We start from the raw sequence: 26,926 nt of genomic DNA on the forward strand, positions 1-26,926 counted from the left end.
GATCATTTTTCCAAATTGTAAGTGCTATAGTTAAATCTTTGCCCAGATTCTTGACTATTTTCTGAGGCAAGTTCCTATAAGTAGAATTGCTGGTTCAAGAGGATGCATATTTTTAAGTCTTTCTTGCCATTTTTTTAGTGTAGTGTGTTACTATTTGACAGCAGTTTCTTTCTGTTAATATTTGAGGGTAAGCTCACTAACAAGTATTTACATTATTTGGAACTACCATCAGATATTCATAGCAACATTATTCACAATAGTTAAAAGGTAAAAAACAAAACAAAACAAAAACCAGTCCATTGACCAGATGAATGGAGAAACAAAATGTGGTCTATCCACACAATGGAATATTGTTGAGCCTTAAAAAGGAATAAAATTCTGATACATGCTACAACATGAATGAACTTTAAGCATTACATGAAGTGAACTAAGCCAGACACAAAAGGACAAATATTGTATGATTCCACTTATATGAAGTACCTAGAATAAGCAAGTTCATAGGCACAGAAAGTAGAATAGAGATTACCAGAGGCTGGGGAGATAGGGAGTTTAATGGATATAGAATTTCAGTTTGGAATGATGAAAAAGTTCTGGAAATGGATAGTGGTAGTGATTGTACAACAGTGTGAATGTACTTAATGCCACTGAATTGTACGCCGAAAAATGGTTAAATGTTAATTTGATATTAAGTATATTTTACCACAATTAAAAAATACTACAATTGGATTAATTTCAGAATTTTAGATAAAAACCACTCACTGAGAAATTATGTACTTATTTTACTTATTGTGTGTTACCTTGTAGCTAAGTTCTGGATACTTGTTTTAAATATGATGGATTGATAGATGGTGCTGAGAACTAAGTTCTTAACCAACATTCATGCAATATGAAGATTTATTGGGCTATATATGCCAAGTAGTGTGCTAGGCACTGAGGACTGTGGTGGTAAACAAGATAAGACACAGTCCCTAGAGTCTCCTGGTTGCTAAGATTGAACAGAAAAAGAACAAACTTCTTATTAAGAAAAAAGGGATTAAACAATCAGGTGACTTGTTTTCTCCTTAATGATTTCCTTTGTGGGGTGATTTTAAAATATCCTTTCCCTCCCCTTCAGGTTGCTATGGAAACATGACTAAATAAACGGAAGTCCATTCTGATAATTCTGATACCTGAGATGTAACTGGACTAAAGAGTGGAACAGAAAAAATTTTAGTGCCAACCTCAATTACAATGGCTACTGATTCAGGAGAGCCAGCTAGCACAGAAGATTCTGAGAAACCTGATGGAGTTTCACTGGAAGACAGAGCTCCTCAGCTTGCAGCAACTTTGACAGTGGAAACTAGACTGAAAGAAAAAAATAGTACCTTCTCTGCTTCTGGGGAAACTATAGAAAGGAAGAGATTCTTCCGAAAGAGTGTTGAGATGATGGAAGATGATAAAGTTGCTGCATCTTCCTCCAAAGATGAGAGAATGAAGACCACAACAAATATTCCAAGAGTAGAAAAGCTTCCTACAAATGTGCTAGGAGGTGGACAAGAAGTTAAATACGAACAGTGTTCAAAGGCAACTTCAGAGTCCTCAAAAGATTGTCTCAAGGAGAAAAATGAAAAGGAAATGGAAGAAGAAGCAGAAATGAAGGCCGTAGCTACTTCTCCTAGTGGCAGGTTCCTGAAATTCGACATAGAGCTGGGAAGAGGAGCATTTAAAACAGTATATAAAGGATTGGACACTGAAACATGGGTTGAGGTTGCTTGGTGTGAGCTGCAGGTGGGTATATAATCTTCTTGGTTTTAATAAATTCCAGTTTTAGCAGGCCTGGCCTTCTGAGTGATCCAGGATTAATATATATCATGGATTAAAATAAAATGAAAGGCTTGTCCCCCAGCTCCCTGAAATTATGCTGTTTTCCTAGATCCTCTTAGGAGCTCATGGCAGCCTTTTTTTCCTTCTGTTGTTTTCCTTCCTGTTTTAAAGGGGGAAAAATCTATCAATGCTTTCTTTAAGAAAATGCTCTTAATTTATTAACATTGGGAAATCCCCCAAACTCTTGAGGTCTCATTTTGAAAACTTTTAGTAAGTTTTAGTTAGTTGCCTTATTAGTTAATTGATTGTTGTACTAAGTATTTGGGAATGTGATATGTCAGGGATATATTTACTGTGATACCTCCCTTTTCTCTTTTTCTTTCAACAAATTTTTGGGTTCATATGGTGTTTTTCAGAACAGAAAATGTTATGCTTGATTCTTTGAGGATTTCTATAATACAAACTTGTCCATGCTTTAAATTTACCTCAAAGAGCATCTCTGGAAGAAATAATCACCAGAACCTACTGAGGTTAGTCAACTGGAATGTGTTTAGAAAGGAGAAATGAAAACAACAGGAGACTAGTTGAATTTCCTCGATATTTGGTTTCATAATATTTGTGTGGTACTTTTAACTAATGAAGGACTAAATGGGGACAGAACATCATAGAAGGGGTTATAATAAGAATAGTTTCAGACAGATATAGTTCAAATATAAAGAAAACTTTTGTGACCTCAGTCAGCCCATGGGAGATGTCAGTGTTCACATGAGATGCTTAAAATTAAGATTGAATAGAGCAAGTCACTAAGTACAGGTTTTTGTTGTTATTCAGATTCCAATGGTCTCTGTGCATGTGGATGTGTATGTAGGTGCTGTGATTTCACCCATTCTGAATTTGCTCTAGGTTGCCTTTTAGATAGGTTGAAATTTAGTCCAGGTCCCTGCATTTCTAGGGAGCTTTTTGTTGAACAACATGGTTTTGAAACTTCACTGTCTGTAAGAGTTAGTGTTTGCTTCATATGCGGATTCCAGAGCCTATTGTCAGAGATTCAGATTCAGTAAGTCTGGGGTGGGATATAAGACTGCAATTTTAACAAGCTTTCAAAAGTGCTTTGAATGTAGGAAGTCCCTTGGCTCTCTGGAATGCAAGTTACCTAGCAGTCAAGCCATTCTAGTAGTTCTTAAAAGGTGTATGCATCTGTGGGTTTGCTTGGTTTTCTTTTCACCCCCTTCTTCCCCTTTCAGAATTTTATAAGGTCTGTGTCATAGTAGAAATATTAGGTCATGTGAACAAATAAACTTCAAAATCACCTGAAATTCCACTATTTTGAGGATGCTTTTAAACAGTATATATCTTTCTGGACTCTTTTTTTTTTTTTTTTAAATATGTGTATGACTATTTTTTCCCCACAAAGTGGGATCGTTACTATAAGGTTTTGAAAACCTTTTCTTTTTACTTATCATGAACATCTTTTCATTACCAGTAATTGTGAATTAAATTATTATTTTTAATAGACACCTTTATAAGTTATTTAATCAGTCCTCTTTTGATGGACATCTAGAATTTTCTCCAGTATTTCACTATTATAAATATGGTTGTGATCAACATTCTTGTATATATAGTGAAAATTATGTACATTTTAATTTCCTCTCTGCATTGTGACGTTGGTAACACTCATCTTTTAGTGATACTCTGTCTGTAAATGGGGGAAATCATTTCCATTCACTTGGTAGTAGGATAAAGAGTAAAGATATGTCAAATATTTTGCAAATTGTATACCCTAGCTATGCTAAAGGATGCTTAGGTAAAACTTAAAATATTCTAGTGGTAGGGACCGCTTTGGGGAGTGCCTTCTATCATTCATCTGTGAAAAGACTGAAAGAGCCCATAAAGTCTTACTACTCAAAGTGTGGTCCCTGGACCAGCAGCATAGACATCAGCTTGTTAGAACTACAGGTTCCTACGTCTCATCCCAGACCTACGAAATCAGAATCTGCTTCTTATGACATCCGCAGGTGATTTGTATGCACAGTAATGTTTGAAAAGCCGTGAAAGAAGGGACCACCCGTCCAAGAGCTAGCTGAATCAGAGGAGGAATTCCTTTAATACACCAACATGAGCTTTATATTATATCGTAGATACTGATTCCTGCTATCTGCTCCAGACTTTCCAAATCAGAATCTCTAAGAGATGGGCCCCAGGAACTTATTTTTTGAAAGTTCCCCAGGTGATTGGACACATAGCCAGATTTGGTAATATCTAATGTGGAGTGAACATTGTAAATATATAAAATACATTTTAACTTACATCAAGAACAGTTGCACTTTTCTATTCTGAAAGGAATGTCAGAATTAGTGGACTTAACTGATACAAATTTTAGACATAATTTTCTGCATATTTGGAATTAGGAAAAACTAACTTATGAGTATTATGCAGTTTGTAATGTATAATTTCTCATATTTTTTCACAAAGTCTTTGTTATATAAACAATTTTGTAGAAAAACATCCCAGTCAATAATTTAAATGTTGAAAGTATTCCAAATTCTTCTCCAATCTTTGTTTATGTTTGTGTGTGTCTGTGTGTATAATATATAAAATTACTATGTCCATACTTTTGTTATCAATTAGATATGTATTTTCTATTTATTAACATCATTAAAATATTTAAATTATATTTTATTGCATTCATAACGCCTCTTGCTTAAATCTGCTTCCCTGAAATTAGGCAGTTCTTTTTTTAATTTTATTTTTGCATGTTTGATTTAACAGCTTGACAAAGGCTTTTATACCTTTTTCTCTTGATGGCATTTTCCCCCACTGTGGATATTTGAGCCTTGTGTAACAGTTGTTAAAAGCTCCATATCCATTTGTTTGGAATACATTGACCTTATGGCAGTGCAAAGAACCAGGAGAGATAGATTTTACTGCAGATATTTGACTTTGAGGATGTTAAACAAACAAACCTTTTGATGATGTAGGTCAGATTTAGGATTTGGCCATAAACATCTGCATTTCAACAGTTTGTCATATTTTATGGTTTCCATAACTTGATTTATGCATTAGTGGAAGGGCTGACAGATTGTTCTTTGTTGCTAAACTACTTGGTAAATTGGTAATTTACTGTGAGTGAGGGTTTTCAGTCATAAGTGCTGTTTGGAAGACTGTTTGTTTTAGTTCATGATGTTGAAAGACCTTGGTCAGATGTTACTGAAAGGCTTGTTTAGTAACTCTTAGAAGGAGTCAATCACAAAAAATTTGCAGTATTTTCCTCTTCCACTAACAACTTGAGAATCAACAGCACTCCTTTTACACATGGAAACATAACCAGTTTTTGCTTTACTATAATTTGGAAAAAATACTTCCACTAGTGCATTTGTCATTTGTTTTCTTGATGGAATTGAGTGTTCATATAATTTTCCAAATGAAGAAACATCATAGATATCTGAAAATTTTTTTGTTATTTAACTGTTTCTAAAATGTGTTTCTAAACATTTCTAAACTGTTTATAAAAAGTGTTCTTATAATAAGCTTCACTTGTGGGGTCAGATATGTGATTGTGTGCTTCTCAGAGTAATTAAATGGGCCTCCTTTTTAATTTTAATTAAAATATTTTTAAAATTTTAATTCCAATGTAGTTAACATACAGTGTAATATTAGTTTCAATATAATGTGCAGTACAGTGATTCAACAATTCCATACATCACCCAGTGCTCATCAGGACAAGTACACTCCTTAATCCCCATTGCCTATTTAACCCAGTCCCTTACCCACCTCCCCTCTAGTAGCCATCAGTTTGTTCTCTATAGTTAGTATCTGTTTCTTGGTTTTCCCCTCTCTTTTTTCCCTTTGCTTGTTTGTTTTGTTTCTTAAATTCCACATATGAGTGAGATCATATGGTATTTATTTTTCTCTGACTTATTTCACTTAGCATTATACTCTCTAGTTCTTAATGGGCCTCCATCTAGACAGCTAACGAGTCTAGCTATAGTTTCTGAACTGAACCAAAAATGGCACTGAAAAGAAAGATTTTTTAAAAAAGACACAGTTGACTGTAACAGGTTGACATGTTGAGTGAGCATTCTAATACACTTTCATTATAGTAGTGAATATATTCAGAGCAATGCAATGGAAGTAGCAGTCTAAAAATCTATACTTCCACGCCCAAAGCACCTATCACAATTGTGGAGAAACTTCTTTCCATTTTATTTTTATTCATCATCTAAAAGCACTTTGGGGAAGTATATTTTTCAATACCAGCCCTACATTTAATTGTAAAATTAGAATTAGATAATAATATGAAAACAGCTGAATTTCCAAAAGAAAAATTTTAAAAATACATGCTAGAATTTCTGTTTCTGAATAAATATTGTGGTTCAAAGTAGTCACTCTGGGATACTTTTGCTCTCAAAATATTTTTGTTATGGCCTTCTTGGAAGTGTTTCCAGATTCTGTTTGAGCCACACAAGAAAATGCTTCGTTACATATAGGTACACCCCAAATATTGTTACTCAGTTTAATTCCCCTGTCTCTTCATCTGACCTAGCCCTCAAAGTGGAATACTCTCATGGACAAAGAAGATTACATTGAGGGGAGGAGGGATAAAGCTTGCTTAAATATATATGTTCTAGTCTCTTTGTTTAAAAACTAGTCACATAACTTTATCAAGTATAAACCAAAGGCAGATGTTTTCATAAAATGACAAAGGGTGAGAGTGGCAGGAGACAGACTTGATCTGGGAAATAGCGTTTATTTTCTCAATTCAGAGTTAGTTTTGAACTATCTGTTTGATAGCTAAAAGAACAAATTGATACATCTAGTAGGCTGAATAATTGCACTCCAAAGATGCCCATGTCCTAATCCCTGGAATTTATGGATATGTTACCTTACATTGTAAAAAGGACTTTGTAGATGCGATTAAAGATTTTTGTGGTGGGTAGATTATCCTGGATTATCTGGGCGGGCCAAAGGTAATCACAAAGGTCCTTAGAGAGAGGAAGGATGGTCATGGTCTGAAGAAGATCTGATGATGGAAGCAGAGGTTGGAGTGATGTGATTGATGGAAGTGGGCAGTGAGCCAAGGAATGTGGGAAAACTTTAAAAGCTAGAAGGAAACAGATTCTTCCCTAGAGCATGCAGAAGGAATGCAGCCTTGCCAATACCTTCATTTTAGTCTAGTGAGACTCGTTTTGGACTTCTGATCTCAAGTAGAAGATAATAAATTTGTGTTGTTTTAAACCACTAAATTTGTGGCAGTTTGTTACAACAGAAATAGGAAATGAATACAATACACACAGCTGCAATTCATTCATTTGTCCATTCATTCAACAAATAAATATTCAATTCTATATGTGTTAGAACTGTGCTAAGTGCTAGGGACATAATGGGGAGGAAGAGCAGACACAGGCCCTATTTTCATAAAACAGCAGAGGGAATTTATAGTCAGTAAGAAGGCTTGGAGATTGGAATTAGTGAAAAGATCAAAGGGCTGTTAAGTATAGGTTTGTTTGAAGGAAGTGGTAGGGTTGGGAGTATCGGGCAATGGGGATACCACTCCTTTACTACTTAGTTTTCTTTTTTTAACTTTTTATTTTGAGATAATTTGCTACTAACCGAAGAGTTGCAAAGATAGTATAGAAAGTTCCGGTATGCCCTTCACTCAGTTTCCCCTTATGTTGATATCTTAACCAGAGAACATTTATCAAAACTTAAGAAATTGAGGGCGCCTGGGTGGCTCAGTTGGTTAAGCGACTGCCTTCAGCTCAGGTCATGATCCCAGGGTCCTGGGATCAAGTCCCGCATTGGGCTCCCTGCTCTGCGGGGAGCCTGCTTCTCCCTCTCCCCCTGCTTGTGTTCCCTCTCTCACTGTGTCTCTCTCTGTCAAATAAATAAATAAAATCTTTAAAAAAAAAAATTAAGAAATTGAAATTGACTAAACTCCAGAACTTATTTGGGTTTCACCAGTTTTTCTACTGATGTCCTTTTTCAATGTTATGATCCAATTTAGGATCCCACATTGCATTTAGTTGTTACATGCTCTTAGTCTCTTCCAAATTGTGACAAGTCTTCAGTCTTTCCTTCTTTTTCTTTTTCATGATCTTGAACTTTTAAAGATACTACTCAGTTATTTTATAGAATGTCCCTTAATTTGGGTTTGTCATGTTTTCTCATGATTAGATTTAGGCTATGGATTTTGGGAAGAATACCACAGAAGTGATACACCCTTCTCAGTGCATCATAGCTGGGGGTACATGATGTTGGTTTAGATTACTGGTGATGATAACCTTGATCACTTGTTTAGGGTGGTGGCTAATAGATTTTTTCTACTGTAAAATTAATATTTTTCCCTTCGTAGATTAATAAATATCTTAGGAGTAGATACTTTGAGACTATGCAAGTATCTGTTTCTCCTCAAACTTTGCCCAGCTGTTTTGGCAAACATTGGTGTATCTTGCCTGTAATAAGTATTACTCTTGGTGTTCTAATGGTGATTTTCTATTTCCCACATTTCTTCTACAGTTATTTATTCTTTTTTAAAGATTTTATTTATTTAATTGAAAGAGAGAGAGAGAGAGAAACACAGCAAGAGAGGGAACACAAGCAGAGGGAGTGGGAGAGGGAGAAGCAGGCTTCCTGCTGAGCAGGGAGCCCGATGTGGGGCTTAATCCCAGGACCCTGGGATCATGACCCAAGCTGAAGGCAGTCGCTTAACCAACTGAGCCACCCAGGCACCCCTCTTCTACAGTTATTAATTGGAATTGCCTCTTAGTTTTATGTGGTCTCTTCCAAAGTATGACTGTTACGTTTCTGAAAGCCCAACAATTGGGGAATTTGTGGTTGAAGAACTTTAATATATTTTAAATTATTAATAATGATATCATATACTTTCCATTTATCAAAATTAATGTTAATCATACACTTGTATGAGTACCTGGATAGGTACTTAATTTGAATATTTTATTTAATCTTCGCAGTAGTTGTATGAAGTAGAGATTTTTAGTTTTCAGATGGTGGAACTGAGGTTTAGATACATTGAGTAACTTGCCCAAAGTGATAGAGCAGGGATTTGTATCCATCAACTATATATATGAAACATTTGCATAGATGATTTAAGAATTTTCCCCTCATTAGTTATTTGAGCAGATCATTTTGTTCTTAATCAATTTAGAACAAAGTTTCATAAATGGGTCCTGTTTAAAATAAAGTTCTTAACATTAAACTCCTAAGGCTCAAGGGATACTTAATAGTGTCATTTAAGGACACTCCCTGGCCTGGGGCCTCTGAGGAATAATTTAATGGCTGGGTTGCCTCGGTTCAATATCTGGCCTTCATCTTCTGTCAGTGTCCAGAGGTGGTTGGAAATGTTGGGGAGACTGACTCGTGTTCATTCAAAAGCCTAAATCTAGGACACAAATTCATTAATTTAGAATGAGGAATACATTTGGTAGGTCAAATGTTCTAGTTGGTCTGTAGGCTAGATACATGGGACACTAAATTATAAACAGAAACTGGCTTGGTAAGAATAGAGTCAGAACAAAGGAACTGGAGTTCTTGTGTGTGTTCTTCTGCCAAGACAGTAGACCAAGCAAATGAACTGTATGCTCAGGTCCTGCCTAGATGAGGACATCCTCTTTGTTCAACAGTACTGGAAGACAAGTGAACCTGGTTCTGTATTTGGTTCATTACCTTTTCCATGTGCTATCTTGACTACCATTGATGAGCACTTTTTAAAAAGGTATTGATACTATTGCTGTCTAAAAGCTTTAAAATGCCAATAGTGACCAGGCTATAACTATTATATGCTGATTTCTTGATTAGTACTTTGGTATTACCACTTACAAATTGTCATTACCCTAAATGTGTGTTTATTTTATATAGCTTTAGTTCTGGGATGCTATACTGTCTCTCCAAGGAAAGTGGTTTGTGAATGAGGTATCTGCAGTCACTGCTGTGAAGACTGTTTCTGAGAATAGAGCGATGAACTAGAAAGTACTCAGGATTCAGAATATGGCAGGCCTGGGTTCCAGTGTTGCCTGTGCCAGTTGGGTATCTTGAGCAAGCTAAGCAGCTTAACATTTTGGAGCGTTAGTTTTTTACTTTTTCAAAAAGAACTATTTCTGATATGCAGAATAGAATAAAGAACAACATGATGGAAATTGTGTACCTCCTGTTCAGCTTGAGAAATAAAAATGTTGAGGATCAGAGATAATGATTATAAAACGTGGCACATGGTTGAGTGTTCAATAAATGATAGTGATAAAATACTGAGCGGCCTCATATTTATCCAAAATACTCATTGATGGATTGCTTTGTAAGTTAAGCACCATTTTGAAACCTTCATTGTGGTTTTCCTTACTTGAACAAGTTATAATACAGCTTTTATAACATTGTTGATGATTTCTTCCATTCATGTTTGCAGAAACAGAGCCACATAGCCACTGACCTGGTTATGTCATTCATTGTTGGTGTTTGCATTGAGACATAGCTGATAAGGCTATAGTTTACATTTTGGAAATGAAATGCTTCTTTTTTTGTTTTGTTTTGTTTTTGTTTCTGTTTAAATTCCAGTTAACATATAGTGTGATATTAGTTTCAGGTGTGCAATGTAGTGATTCAACACTTCATATAACACCTGGTGCTCATCACAACAAGAGCACTCCTTAATACCCATCACCTATTTAACCCATCCCCCACCCACCTCCTCTCTGATAACCATCAGTTTGTTCTCTAGTTTGGAGTCTGTTTCTTGGTTTGCCTTTCTCTTTTTTTTCCCCCTTTTGATCATTTGTTTTGTTTCTTAAATTCCACATATGAGTGAAATCATACGGTATTTGTCTTTCTCTGACTGACTTATTTCTCTTAGCATAATGCTTTCTACCTGCATTCATGTCATTGCAAATGGCAAGATTTCATTCTTTTTTATGGCTGAGTTATATTCCATTGTATATATATTCCATTGGCAGGTTTACTTTCCACTCACTGAATTAGAAGTGGACCTTGAAAGATCTTGGCCATCGCTTTTTGGTGGAGTTTACCTCCAGCAGTACATCTGGGGCAGCAGTTGTAATTTTGTAAAGTTGTTTACTCCTAATGCTGACTATTGATTCCTAGGATCAAAGGATAAGATGGAGTAGTTTAGTTTGGCACATGAAAGACTTGTATTCTACTAATTTAATCAGAGGGCATCAAAATTTATTCATCATTCTTCAGAACAGAGCTGCTGATCTATCACAAGTGGATGACTTCCAGCTAATTATAGGGACAGTTAGGACTTAATTAGCCATCTTAGATTAGACAGAAAAGCATAAACACTTATTTCCAGGTCTCTTCTAAGTATAGTATTCTTTGCTCTTGTTCTTTAAGTTCCTTAACTCTTTTAGCATTTAAAAAAAAGTTCAGGGCGCCTGGGTGGCTCAGTTGGTTAAGCGACTGCCTTCGGCTCAGGTCAGGGTCCCGGAGTCCTGGGATCGAGTCCCACATCGGGCTCCCGGCTCGGCAGGGAGCCTGCTTCTCCCTCTGACCCTCTCCCCTCTCATGCTGTCTCTCTCTCTCTCTCTCTCAAATAAATAAATAAATAAATAAAATCTTAAAAAAATAAAATAAATAAATAAATAAAAGTTCAGATACAACTGACATATAACATTGTGTAAGTTTAAGGTGTACAGTATATTGGATTGATACACTTACATATTGCAATATGATTGCTACAGTAGCATTAGCAATTTATCATGTCACATGTTTATCATTTTTTTGTGTTGAAAACAGTTAAGATTTAGTTGCTTAGCAACTTTGAAATTTGTAACAGTATTGACTGACTAATCACTATGTTGTCTATTAAATCTTCAGAACTTACTTATTTACTAGTTGTACATTTATATCCTTAAACAACATCTCTCAAATTCCCTCCCCCACTCCCTGGTAACCACTGTTCTACTCTTTATTTTTACAAATTCATTTTTTAGATTCCACATTTATTTATTTTTAAAGATTTTATTTATTTGACAGAGAGAGAGAGTACAAGCAGGGGGAGCGGCAGGGAGAGGGAGAGGCAGACTCCCGCTGAGCAGAGCGTGGGGCTTAATCCCAGGACTCTGGGATCATGACCTGAGCCGAAGTCAGATGCTTAACCAACTGAGCCACCCAGGCACCCCTAGATTCCACATTTAAATGATATCACACAGTGTTTGTATCTCAGAGAGATATCTACATACCCATGTTCATTGCAGCATTATTCGCAATAGCCAAGATATGGAAACAACCTAGGTGTCTGTCAGCAGATGAATGGATAAAGATGTGAAGCATATATATACACAATGGAATATTATTTAGATATACACAATGGAATATTATTTTGCCATGAGAAAGAAGGAAACCCTGCCATTTATGACAACATGGATAGACCTTGAAGGCATTATGCTAAGTGAGATAAGTCAGAGAAAGACAAATAATGTATGAGTTCCTTAACTCTTTTTTTTTAAATTTTATTTATTTATTTGAGAGAGAGAGAGTGAGAGAGCATGCACGCACAAGCAGGGGGAGGGGCAGGGGAGAGGGAAAGGGACAAGCAAACTACTTGCTGAGCGAGGACCCTGACGCAGGGCTTGATCCCAGGACCCCGAATCACAACCTAAGCCAAAGTCAGATGCTCAACCAACTGAGCCACCCAGGCACCCCTTTACTCTTTCTTAAAATAATTTTTGTTGTGGCAAAATGTACATAACATTAAAATTTACCATTTTAGGGGCGCTTGGGTGGCTCAGTCGGTTAAGTGTACAACTCTTGATTTTTCAGCTCAGGCCATGATCTTAGGGTCCTGAGCTTGAGCCCCAAGTCGGGGCTGCTTGTCTCTCTCCGTCCTCCTCACCTTACTTGCTCTTTCTCTCTCAAATAAATAATAAATGAAATATTTTAAAAATTTACCATTTTAACCATTTTAAGTGAATAATTCAGTGGCATTATGTATATTCACGTTGTTGTACAGCCATTACCACCTCCCATCTCCAGAACTTTTAATTATCCCAAACTGAAACTCTATACCCATTAATCAATAATTTCCCCTTCCCCACTCTCCCAGCCCCTGGTAACCACTATTCTACTTTTGGCCTCTGTGAATTAGCCTAGCCTATTCTAGGTACCTCGTAAAAGTGGAATCACACAATATTTCTCCTTTTGTGTTTGGGTTATTTCACCTAGCATAATGTTTTCAAGTTTCATCCATGTTGTAGCATGTATTAGAATTTCATTCCTTTTTAAGGCTGAATAATATGTATATACTATTATATACATTTATGTATATACTATATATATACATTTATGTATGTATATACATATACATACAAATACATACAATGTTTCATTGTATGTATATACCACATTTGTTTTATCCATTTATCCGTTGATGTACATTTGTGTTGTTTCTTCTGGCTGTTGTGAATAATGCTGTTATGAACATTGGTGTACAAATATCTGTTTAAGTCCCTGCTTTTAATTCTTTTTGGTATATATCTAGAAGTGGAATTGATGGATCATATAGTAATTCTATGTTTGTTTGTTTGTTTATTTATTTATTTTTAGTAATTCTATGTTTAATCTTTCAGGAACTGCCATACTGTTTTCCACAGTGGCTGCACCATTTTACATTCCTACCAGCAATGCACAAAGGTTCCAATTTCTTTGCATCCTTGCCAATTCTTGTTATTTTCTGTTTTTGTTTTGTTTTGTTTGTTTTTTTAAATAGCCATCCTAATGGATGTGAAGTGCTATCTCATTCTGGTTTTGATTTGCATTTCCCTAGTGACTAGTGATGTTGAGCCTCTTTTCATGTGCTTATTGTCAATTTATATTTCATTCTTTGGAGAAATAAATATTCAAGTCCTTTACCAATTTTTAAACTGGGTTGTTTGTCTTTTTGTTGTTGAGTTGTAGGAGTTCTTTATATGATCTGAGTATTAATCCCTTATCAGATATATGAATTGCAAATATTTTCTCCCATGCTGTGGATTATCTTTTCATTTTCTTAATAGTGCTTTTGATGTACAAAAGTTTTAAATTTTGAGTAAGTGCAGTTTATTTTTCTTTTGTTAACTCTATGCTTCGAGATTCCACATGAATTTTAGGATGGGTTTTTTTTTTTAATTTCTGCAGAAAATGTCATTGGGATTTTTTAAAAGATTTTATTTGTTTGAGAAAGAGAGCAAGAGAGCAGAGGGAGGGGCAGAGGGAGAAGCAGACTCCTCGCTGAGCAGGGAGTCCTTCGCAGGGCTCCATCCCAGGACCCCGAGATCACGACCTGAGCTGAAGGCAGCTGTTTAACTGACTGAGCCATCCAGGCACCCCTCACTGGGAATTTGATAGGGATTGCCTTGAATTTGCAGGTCTCCTTTGGCATTAACACTTAACAATATTAAGCCTTCCAGCCATTAAATTCCATTTATTTATGTCTTCTTTAATTTTAACAATGTTTTGTAGTTTTCTGTGTTAAAGTCTTTTACCTCCGTAGTTAAATTTCTTCCTACATATTTTATTCTTTTTGATGCTATTGTAAATGGATTGTTTTCTTAATTTCCTTTTTGGGTTATTAATTTTAGTGTATAGAAACACAACTGATTTTTGAATGTGATTTTGTATCCTGCAACTTTGCTGAATTAATTTATTGGTGTTTTATTTTGAGTGTCAGGAAAAGGAAGCTAACCACTTGTGAAAATGAAAAAATGTAATATATTTCTAAGTTAATAGAAATAAAGGAAACAAAAAGTAAAATATATAAACAACCTAAAATAAGATAGAAGGAGTAAATTTAAGTATATCATGTGCTAAATCAAATATGTTCCTATTACATTTGCTTGTTAAAAAACTGAGACTGTCAGATTGGGTTAAAAGACAAAACCCACGTGTTGTTTACTAAAAATATACTTAAGACAGTGGTAAAGAAAGGTAAAATAAAGGTATGAACAAGAAAGAGAAAGCAGGAGTGGCAATATTAATATCTGTCACAGAAGGAAGTGAAGTTAAAGCCTTGAACAGGATTTTATGAAATTATTTATTTCAGAGTTTAAGAAGATATATAAAAGAGCCATAGGCACAAAAAATATTTTGGTTAGTAATTTAAAAAGAACCTGTAATAGATTCAAGGAAAATGGATAAATATGTGGCTATAGTAGGAGATTCCAGGCCCTATTATTTCAAAATAGGACAGATCTAGTAGACAAAAAGTGAAAAAACACGGAAGAACTAGATAATATAATTCACAAACTTCATTTGATCGATATATAGTACTTTACATCCTTCAAAGAAAGAATATACATTTTTATTAAAAAGTTGGTCAGGGGCGTCTGGGTGGCTCAGTCGGCTCAGGTCATGATCCCGGAATCCTAGGATTGAGCCCACATCTGGCTCCCTGCTCGGCGGGGGCCTGCTTTGCCCTCTGACGCTTCCCTGTCTCGTGCTTTCTCTCTCGTGCTCTCTCAAATAAATAAATAGAATCTAGGGGCACCTGGGTGGCTCAGAGGGTTAAGCGTCTGCCTTCGGCTCAGGTCATGATCCCAGCGTCCTGGGATCAAGCCCCACATCGGGCTCCTGGCTCAGCAGGGAGCCTGCTCCTCCCTCTCCCTCTGTCTCTCCCCCTGCTCATGCTCGCTCGCTCTCTATCTCTGTGTCTCAAATAAATAAATAAATAAAATCTAAAAAAAAAGTTGGTCAAATTATGTGGCCTAAAAAAACATTAAAGAGAAGAAATTTTATATTCTGTATTACTCAGTAAAATTAAAAGTAATGAACAAATAACCAAAAGATTCTTAACTGGAAATCAGAAATCATACTTCTAGACAAATTTTGGATTGAGGAGAGACTCAAAACTGTAATTAGAAACTACCCAGAAAGCAATGAAAAAGAGGATATTATGACAAAATTTGTGGGTCATTGCAAAAGCGATACCCAGAAGAAAATTTACCACCTAAAATGTCTTCATTATTAATGAATACTAACTAGAAGAGATATGGTACTCTTGAGACATTAGGGAGATAACAAAATAAAGCAAAATAAAGAAAGAGGGAATTAAAGATAACTGAAATTAATAAAAAATTATAAACCTAAAAATAGGATAAATAAATTCTACTCATTTTTGCTTTCTGAAAAGTAATTAATGAACCTGATGAAGAAAAATAAAGAGGGCAAAAATACATGAGCGAAGAAATGACAAATGAAATATAGCCATGCTCTGGAAAAGAGTCAAAGAAGTAGAAGAGAACATAATGTGCGACTTTGTCAACAAAATTTTCTCGACATTTTAGTATGAAACATTTCAAATATAGAGCAAAGTTGAAAGACTTGCCTAGAACATCCATTATATCCACCATCTAGATTCTACCTATAACATTGTTACATTTTCAATCTTAACTAATGGATTGCTCCTAAACAAAATATAATCCAAAATGTACCCAAGAAAAAGTAGAAAAGTTGAATAGGCCAGTTATTATAGAAAGGTGATTTAAATTCTTTTTTGTTGTTGTTAATACTGGGATAAGGAGACATCCAATGCAATGCAGCATTGTTTATAATAGAGAAAACTTGAATCAACTCAAATGTCCATCAATGGGTAAATGGATAACTTGTGGTAGAACTATATAATGAGATACTATGCAAGAGTTAAAATAAATAAACTGGAACTGTTATACATATCAAAGTAGATAAATACAAAAAATGTAATATCAAACAATTTGCAAAAGGAACATAACACATGATAACCACCTCTATGAAGCTTTAACACTTGTAAAACTATATTGCTTATGGATACAAACATATAATAAAAATATTTTTAAAACGTGCATGGATTAAAAACCTAATTCAGATAGTGGTTACTTCTGTGATGGGAAGGAAGGGGATAGAATCAAGAAGGGATATCTAGGGGACTTCAACTATGTCTCTAATGTTTTGTTTAAAATGGAAGTAAATTTGGCAAAATGTTAAAATTCAACAGAGCTGGTTATTATACATTATTCTTTATGCTTTAATTTTTTTATAATTTAAAAACATAAAAAAACATTAGAAGCAAGTAAGTCCAGAGCCCGATTTCTAGGTAACCTTTAGATTTTTTTAATTTTATTTATTTATTTGAGAGAGAGAATGAGAGAGAGAGACCATGAGAGGGGGGAGGGTCAGGGGGAGAAGCAGACTCCCCGCTGAGCAGGGAGCCCGATGCGGGACTCGATCCCGGGACTCCAGGATCATGACCTGAGCCGAAGGCAGTCGCTTAACCAACTGAGCCATCCAGGCGCCCTCTAGGTAACCTTTAAATGACAAGTGATTCCAATGTTAAAACTATTTAACCCCACTTAATTTCATGAAGCCAATGTAATCTCAATACGAATCCTTATATTGTACAAAGAAAGAAAACTATAGCCTAATCTCCGTATTAATATAGATGTTAAAATCCTTAGCAGAATATTAGCAAATAGGATTCACCAGTGGATCAAAAGAATAATGTGCTGGAACTAGGTAGGCCTTAAAGATTTTAAGAATAATTCTATATCAGGAACCTATCAAGAAATCATATGATCACATCAGTAGGTGCTGGGAAAACATTTGATAAAATTCAGCAGCCATTCCTAATTAAAAAATAAAAGTAACGTAGGAATGCAAGGGAATTACTTCAACATGTTAAACTACTTGCAAAAACAACAAAGCAATAGATGTTGTAAGCTATGAGAATAAAACTTTTTATTAAAATACAATAAAAGGCAGTGATAACTGTTACACCATTATTTTTTTTCAGTATTGTTGTGGATGTCTTAGCAAAATCAATAAGAAAATAAATAGGTCCATCCATGTTGTCTCAAATGGCACTATCTCACCCTTTTTGTGGCTGCATAATATTCCATTGTAAATATATATACCACATCTTCCTTATCCATTCCTCTATTGACAGACACTTAGGTTGCTTCCATATCTTGGCTGTTGTAAATAATGTTGCAGTAAACATAGGGTTGCATATATAGTTTTGAATTAGTGTTTTAATTTTGGGGGGTAAATACCCAATGGTGGAATTATTGGATCATATGGTATTTCTATTTTTAATATTTTGAGGAACCCCCATACTGTTTTCCAGAGTGGCTGCATCAATTTACATTCCTTCCAACAGTGCATGAGGGTTCCTTTTTCTCCACATTCTCACCAGCACTTGTTATTTCTTGTCGTTTTTTCTATAGCTGTTCTGACAGGTTTACGGTGGTATCTCAGTGTGATTTTGATTTGCATTTCCCTGATAATGAGTGATATTGAGCATATTTTTATGTGTCTGTTGGCCATCTGTATGTCTTCTTTGGAAAAATGTTCAGATTCTCTAGCCATTTTTTTAAAAGATTTATTTATTTTAGAGAGAAAGAGCGAGCAAGGGGGGCAGAGGAAGAGGGAGAATCCCAAGCCGACTCCCTGCTGAGTGCGGAGCTGGACATGGGGCTTGATCTCATGACCCTGAGATCATAACCGTATCTGAAATCAAAAGTTGGACGCTTGGGGCACCTGCGTGGCTCAGTCAGTTAAGCGGCTGCCTTCGGCTCAGGTCATGATCCCAGGGTCCTTGGATCGAGCCCCGCATCGGGCTCCCTGCTCAGGGGGAAGCCTGCTTCTCCCTCTGCCACTCCCCCTGCTTGTGCTCCCTCTCTCACTGTGTCTCTCTCTGTCAAATAAATAAAATCTTTAAAAAAAAAAAAATTTGGACGCTTAACTGACTGAGCCACCCAGGCATCCCTAGCCATTTTTTAAATCTGATTTTTTTTGGTGTTCAGTTATATGAATTCTTTATATATTTCAGATATTAGCTACTTATTAGATATATCATTGAAAATATCTTCTCCCATTTAGTGGGTTGACTTTTTTATTGATGGTTTCCTTTGCTGTGCAGAAGGTTTTTATTTTGATGTTGCCCCAATAGTTTGTTTTTGTTTCTCTTGCATTAGGAGACATATCTAGAAAAATGTTGCTATGGCCAATGTCAGAGGAATTACTGCCAGTGCTCTCTTCTAGGATTTTTATGGTTTCAGGTTTCACATTTAGGTCCTTACTCCATTTTGAGTTTGTTTTTGTGTATGGTGTAAGAAAGGAGTTCAGTTTCATTCTTTTGCATGTAGCTGTCCAGTTTTTCCATTACCATTTATTGAAGAGACTTTTTCCCATTGTATATTCTTGCTTCCTTTGTCATAGATTATTTGACCATAGAAGTGTAGATTTATTTCTGGGCTCTCTATCTTGTTCTGTTGATCTATGTGTCTGTTTTTGTGCCAGTGCCATACTGTTTTGATTACAACAGTTTTGTGGTATATCTTGAAATCTGGAATTGTGATACCCCCAGCTTTATTTTTCTTTCTCAAGATTTCTTTGGCTATTTAGGGTCTTTTATAGTTCCATAAAAATTTTAGGATTTTTTTTGCTCTCGTTCTGTGAAAAATGTTGGTGGTATTTTGGTAGAGATTGCATTGAATCTGTAGATCGCTTGGGTGGTATGAGCATTTTAACAATAGTAATTCTTCCAATCTGTGAGCATGGGGTATTTTTCCATTTGTTTGTGTCGTCTTCAATTTCTTTTGCCAATGTTTTATAGTTTTCAGTGTACAAGATCTTTCACTTCCTTGATTAAGTTTATTCCTGGGTCTTTTATTCTTTTTGGTGCAATTACAAATAGAATTGTTTTCTTAATTTCTCTTTCTACTACTTTATTATTAGTGTATAGAAATGCTACCATGAAATTGTTATTTTTTAATTTTTTAAATTTTTTTAAAGATTTTATTCATTTGAGAGAGAGAGAATAAGAGACAGCATGAGAGGGAGGAGGGTCAGAGGGAGAAGCAGACTCCCCGCTGAGCAGGGAGCCCGATGCGGGACTCGATCCTGGAACTCCAGGATCCTGACCTGAGCCGAAGGCAGTCGCTTAACCAACTGAGCCACCCAGGCACCCGAAATTGTTATTTTAAAAATACCATTTACAGTAGCACCAAAAAAAAATAATTAAGTATATATAAAGTATGTGCAGTATCTGTGTGCTGAAAAAAAAATTGATAAAAGAAATCAAAGAAGATCCAAAAATGGATTGGTTGATTGGAAGACTTAATATTAAGATGTCAGTTTTCTCCATATGACCTAGAAATTCAAGACAAATTACATCAAAATCCCAATGGGAATTTTTGTAGTTGTTGACAAACCGATTTTAAAATTAATATGGAAGAATGAAGGGGGGGAATCAGAGGGGGAGATGAACCATGGGAGACTATGGACTCTGAGAAACAAACTGAGTGTTCTAGAGGGGAGGGGGGGCCGGGGGATGGGTTAACCTGGTGATGGGTATTAAAGAGGGCACGTACTGCATGGAGCACTAGGTGTTATACACAAACAATGAATCATGGAACACTACATCAAAAACTAATGATGTAATGTATGGTGATTAACATAACATAATAAAAAATAAATAAAATTAATATGGAAAGGCAAAGAACTGGAATAGCTAAAACAAATTTGATAAAGAAGTGTAAAGAATTCATGTTACCTGATTTTCAGACTTACTCCAAGGGTATAGTAATTAAGACATGTTTGGTATTGGCAAAAAGACACACAGGTAAGTGGGACAGAACAGAGTTTAGAAATAGACCCAAACAGATATGGTCAAGTGATTTTTATTTTATTTTTTAAAGATTTTATTTATTTGAGAGAGAGAGAAAGTGCGCACAAGCAGGGGGAGAGAGAGAGAGGGAGAAACAGACCCCCCACTGAGCAGGGAGCCAGATGCAGAGCTCGATCCCAGGACCCCCGGGATCATGACCTGAGCCACCCAGGCACACCCGGTCAAGTGATTTTTAAAAAAGATACATTGGCAATTCAGCATAGAATGGATGGTCTTTTCAACAAAAGGTGCTTGAGTAATTATACATGCATACTAAAAAAAAAAAATGAGCCTTCACCTAATTTTCACGTGTTATACAAAATTTAACTCAAAATAGATCATAGACCTAAAAGTGTAAAACATAAAACTAAAACTTCTATAAGAAAACCTGAGAAAATCTTTTTGACTTTTGGTTAAGCAAAGAGTTCTTGGATATAACAGTGAAAGCATGATCTATAAAAGTAGAAAATCAATAAATTGGAGTTGAACAAACTTAAAATATTTTGCGCTATTAAAGACACTGTTAAGGGAATGAGAAGATAATCCAGAGCGGCAGAGAATATTTTTAAATCACATATGTGACAAAGGACTTGTATCCAGAATCTATAAAGAACTCTCAAAACTCAACAATAAGCTAAAACAACCTAATTAAAAAATGGATTAAGGATTGGAACAGACATTTCACCAAAGAAGATAGATGTATGGCAAGTAAGCCCACAGAAAGATGCTCACCCTCATTAATCATTAGGGAAATGAAAGTTAAAACCATAATCTGATACCCCAGTACACCTACTAGAATGGCTAAAAACCAACCAAATTAAAGAAAATCTTGGCAGGACCAACTGCTAGTGAGGATAATGCGGAGAAACTCTAATACATTGTTGGTGAGAATACAAAATGGTAGAACCATTTTGGCACTTTGTCAGTTTCTTACATAGTTAAACATACCATATAACCCTTCAGTCCCACTTGAGACATTTATCCAAGAAAACCTATGTTCACACAGTTGTACATGAATGTTTATAGTAGTTTTATTTGTAATTGTAATTGCCCCAAACTGGAAAATACCCAAATGTTTTTCATCTGGGAATGGATAAACATATGGTGATACATACATAGGTGGAATACTATTCAACAATTTAAAGCAACAGACTATTGATACAACAATATGGATCAATCTAAAAGATATTATGCTAAGTACAAGATGCCAGACTCAAAAGGCTATGTATAATTTCTTCCCATTTATAGGACTTTCCAGAAAAGGCAAAATTATAAGAATAATAAATAGATGAGTGGTTTCCAGAGTTTAAGGGTAAGAAGAGGGTTTGACTAGAAATGGATGGTGCAAGGGAATTTGTGTGTATGGGGGGAGGGTGGGTGGAATTGATGGAATCATTCTGTATTTAAATTGTGGCAGTGGTTACACAACTTTATGCATTTGTCAAAACTCATGGAACTGTACACCAGAAAGAATCAGTTTTACTAAGTGAAAATTTTTAAATAAATTAAAATTAAATATGTGGTTCAGGAAAAAATAAGCTAGAGTATCAGCTCTTTCTCCTCACTCTCCCATTCCCCCAGAGAACCTTACTGGAACTCTGGACAAATGGAAAGATATATACTATGTTCTTAGATGGCTTTTTAGATGCCAATTTTCTCCAAATTAATGTCTATATATTTAATATAATTCCAGTTAGATTCCAAGTGAGTCTTTTATTTTAATTGGAAAAATGATCTTAATGTTTTTATATGGAACATAAAAAGATGAGAAAGCCAAGAAAATAATGAATAGGGAAGTGATTTGCCTTATCAGTCATTACACATACTGAAAGCCACTATCATAGGCATGGACAGATTAGTGAAAGGAAGCAGAACTCAGTATTACTAGAAACAATATACAACAAACATGTTCCTCAAGTCAGTGAGAAAAGAGTAGTTTAAGTGGTGCTATTACAACCGATTAACCATCTAGATGAAAAGACTGCAGGTACAGGAAACTCCAGATGGATTAGAAAGTTTAATATAAAAAAGTCTTAGGAGACTAAACTTTAGATATTCACATAAAAGATATTGAGTAAAGTAAAAGATATTGCTGAGTGACTATGAGGTGTACCATATGGTCATCATCTGAAGAAAAGACCTGCATACCAGTCTTCTCCCTTCCAGATATAATTGTAGCTACTCATTTGTGTATCTGTCTCGTCCTTTATCTATGCATTTAAATATGTACTAGAAAATGTAGCATTGTTCAGGATGGTTCTTTTTTTATGTACAAATTATCATATTGTAATTTTTTCAGAGTGCCTTTTTTTTTTTTTTTTTTTACTCAGCAGTATGTCTTAGAGATCTATCCACATTAGATCTATACACATAGATCTACCTCATTCTTTTAATTGTTATTTGGCTGTTTGGCTATAACCCATGTTTAGCCCATTTGATCCTGGGCGGGTTACCTAACTATCTTAACCTCGGTTTCTTTATTTGCAAAATGGAGATGACAGTAGTGCCTATCTTAAAGGATTGTTGTGGGACTAAATGTATTAATATATTAAAAAAATTAGAGCAGTACCTGGCATATAATAAACTTTATTATTGACATTTTGGTTGTTTCTAATTTTCACAGTTACAAACCATGCTGCACTGAATATCTGTTTACATATTTCTTTATACACATCAAGGAATAATGTGTATAAAGTAACCAAAAATGAAATTGCCACAGCTCTGATGTGCTGCTTTATTAGGGTTATCATGAAGTCTTTAAAAAAAAACAACCCTCTTTTTAAAAAGTTTTCCCTTTTCTTCTTCTTTTAAAAAATATGTATTTATTTAAGTAATCTCTACACCCAACATGGGGCTCAAACTCATGACCCCAAGATCAAGAGTCACATGCTCTTCTGACTGAGCCAGCCAGGAGCCCCTTCAAGTTTTTCTTTGTATTTCAGTTAGTTAGTGTACAGTATAATATTAGTTTCAGGGACACCTGGGTGGCTCAGTCAGTTGGGCGTCTGCCTTCGGCTCAGGTCATGATCCCAGCGTCCTGGGATCGAGTCCCGCATCAGGATCCCTGCTCAGTGGGAAGCCTGCTTCTCCCTCTCCCACTCCCCCTGCTTGTGTTCCCTCTCTCGCTGTCTCTCTCTCTGGCAAATAAATAAATAAAATCTTCAAAAAAATTTTTTTTAAATATTAGTTTCAGGTGTATCAGTATAGTGATTCAACACTTTCATATAACACCAGGTGCTCATCACAACCAGTGCACTCCTTAACCCCCATCACCTATTTAACCCATCCCCTCACCCACCTCCCCTCTGGTAAACCATCAGTTTGTTCTCTATAGTTAAGAGTCTGTTTCTTGGTTTGCCTCTCTCTCTCTCTTTTTTCCCTTTGCTCATTTGCTTTCTTAAATTCCACATATGAGTGAAATCATATGGTATTTGTCTTTCTTTGACTGACTTATTTCTCTTAGCATAATACTCTCTAGCTCCATCCATATTGTTGCAAATGGCAAGATTTCATTCTTTTTAAGGCTGAATAATACTCTGTTGTGTATGTGTATATACACAATGTGTATGTATGTGTGTGTACATATACACACACACACTACATCTTTATCCATTCATCAATTGATGGACACTTGGCTGTTTCCATAATTTGGCTACTGTAGATAATGTGCTATAAACATCAGGGTGCATGTATCCCTTTGAATTAGTATTTTTGGATGCTTTGGGTAAATACCTAGTAGTGTAATTGCTGGATCATAGGGTAGTCCTAGTTTTAACTTTCTGAGGAATCTCCATACTGTTTTCCAGAGTTGCTGCACCAGTTTGCATTTGCACCAACAGTGCAAGAGGGTTCCCCTTTCTCCACATCCTCACCAACATCTGTTGTTTCCTGTGTTGTTGATTTTAGCCATTCTGACAGGTGTGATATCTCATTGTAATTTGGACTTGTATTTCCCTGATGATCTGTGATGTTGAACATCTTCGTGTCTCTTGGCCATCTCTATGTCTTCTTTGGAAAAATGTCTAGTCATGTTTTCTGCCCAGTTTTTAACTGGATTATTTGTTTTTTGGGTGTTGAGTTTGATAAGTTCTTTTTTTTTTTTTTTTTTAAAGATTTTATTTATTTATTTGACAGAGAAAGACACAGCGAGAGAGGGAACACAAGCAGGGGGGGTGGGAGAGGGAGAAGCAGACTCCCCGCCGAGCAGGGAGCCCGATGCGGGACTCGATCCAGGGACTCCAGGATCATGACCTGAGCCGAAGGCAGTCGCTTAACCAACTGAGCCACCCAGGCGCCCTGATAAGTTCTTTATACAGTTTTGATACTAACCCTTTATCAGATATGTCATTTGCAAATATCTTCTCCCATTCTGTAGTTTGCCTTTTAGTTTTGTTGATTGTTTCCTTTGCTGTGGAGATTTTTATTTTGATGAAGTCCAATAGTTTATTTTTGGTAAAAAAAAAAAAAAAACCTTTAATGGAAGTCTTTTGTGTCTATCAAGTTACCATTTCTTCTACTCTCGAGTTTCATAAAAGTATATTCTATCAATGCATATATTTTTTTATCTTTAAAAAATCTTTTGTTTGAACCCTTCTCATATTTCCAATACGACTATGGATTTGTTTATATATTTATTTTGTCATTTTGGTGGGATTTAGGAAGAGAAGGGAATTAATTTAATATGTTGTCAGTCATCTTGAAATGAAAATCATACCTAAATTTTTAACTAGAATACTTGATTATTTCTCTGTCAGAATCAAAACTTAAAATAGTTCTGTCATTCCTTCCTTTCCTGCTCCTGCTTGCAGAAGACAAAAATTGCTTTTATTCTTCTTTTTCTCTTAGTTTTTTAAAAAAATTAATTTAATTTTTTGTAGTTTCAAAGTTTTATTTAAATTCTAGTTATGTAACATATAGTGTAATATTAGTTTCAGGTATAGAATTTAGTGATTCATCACTTACATATAACACCCAGTGATCATCTGGAGTTTTAATTGTAGACTTTCCTTTTCCATTATGTATCTTCTATTTTAATTATTGTTTAGAAAATTCATTCAATTTTAATAACCACATTTACCATGATTACTTAGCCTTGACTCTAAGTAAGCATTATTGGAAATTTCATGCTGTTTATTGTATGCCACACTCTCCTTTTCTAATGATGTTATTTGGCCACATTTGTATTGAATTTCTTTGAGTAATATTTTCAGAAAGGGTGTGTGGTATGATATACTTTGGGTCCTTGTTTTCATGAAAATGTGTTTATTTTTCCCTTATAAATTTGATTGGTAGCTTGTCTGGATTCAGAGTTTTAGGGTTACAGTCCTCCCTCAGAATTCTGTAAACATTGCTCCTTTGACTTCTAGCATTTAATGTAGCAGATTAGCGGTCCAATTCCTGTTTAAAGGTGTTTTACTGGATGGTAATTTTGTATTTCTGTCTGGAAATATGTTGGCAATTCAGATATTTAACCAGAATAAATGTCTGCATGTCTAACATTTTGATTATTCCTGCCCTGATGTTATAGATCCTATAGATGTGGAAATTCAGGGATTTAGGGAAACTTCCTATTTGTTTATTACTTTTTTCATTTTGATACATTGTTTTTCTTTTCCAGCAAAGGAAATTTTATTTATTTTTCCAGTTTTATTGAGATATAATTGACATATAACAATGTATAAGTTTAAGGTACACAACATAATGATTTGATATATGTATATATTATGAAATGATTACCACAGAAAGTTTAGTTATCATATGAGGTATTGATTTTAAGGTATTGATTTATTTTGCAGGTGGGTTTATAATATAGTTATGAACTATGACAGCTGCTGCATTGTTGAATGGGAGGAGTCAAAAGTATCCACCTAATAAAATATGTCAGTGATTATATAGGTCCTGAGAAAAAAATTGACAGGTGAAAATAAATACATACATAAATGAAAACAACAGAATAAAGCACACATTTGAGTGATGTTACAAGTGTGCATGAGAATTTCTAGACTCTAATTTGGAATTTCTTATTCCATTTCAGGATCGGAAATTAACCAAAGCTGAGCAGCAAAGGTTCAAGGAAGAAGCAGAAATGTTAAAGGGTCTCCAACATCCCAATATAGTTCGATTTTATGATTCCTGGGAGTCTATATTAAAAGGAAAGAAATGTATTGTATTGGTGACTGAACTTATGACATCAGGAACTTTAAAGACGTAAGTTGACTCTGATAGTGCCAATGAAGTTTTTTTGGAAATAATTTTCAAGAGTAATAAAAGTTGTTTATAAAATAACACTACTTGATTAAAGAATTGGTAGCATCTGAATCTAGTGACTACTTCAGGGCAGGTTAAAAAATTTAGGATGTTAATGAAGTTTGTTAGAAAATACAGTATTGAGAAATGAATATTTGTGGGATAGCATAAAATTTTAGAATTAGGAGTAATGTCATTTTGTAAAAATAATGGAAGATCAAGGGTGTAGCCACA

At 35.2% G+C, this 26,926-nt stretch overlaps 1 protein-coding gene across 2 annotated transcripts in view; it reads left to right on the forward strand.

Annotated features, from left to right (window-relative positions):
• Positions 1–1,230: 1,230 nt before the first annotated feature.
• The window catches only part of WNK3 (WNK lysine deficient protein kinase 3), a 162,049-nt gene continuing 136,353 nt past the window's right edge, over positions 1,231–26,926 (forward strand). For both annotated transcript variants that reach the window (XM_021699364.1, XM_021699309.1), the window contains exons 1-2: positions 1,231–1,767; positions 26,481–26,653. In XM_021699364.1, coding sequence (XP_021555039.1) covers positions 1,231–1,767; positions 26,481–26,653 — 710 coding nt within the window. The remainder of the gene's footprint in view (positions 1,768–26,480; positions 26,654–26,926) is intronic.

This window comes from Neomonachus schauinslandi, chromosome X (assembly GCF_002201575.2).
Source record: "Neomonachus schauinslandi chromosome X, ASM220157v2, whole genome shotgun sequence".
NCBI classification, from domain to species: Eukaryota; Metazoa; Chordata; class Mammalia; order Carnivora; family Phocidae; genus Neomonachus; species Neomonachus schauinslandi.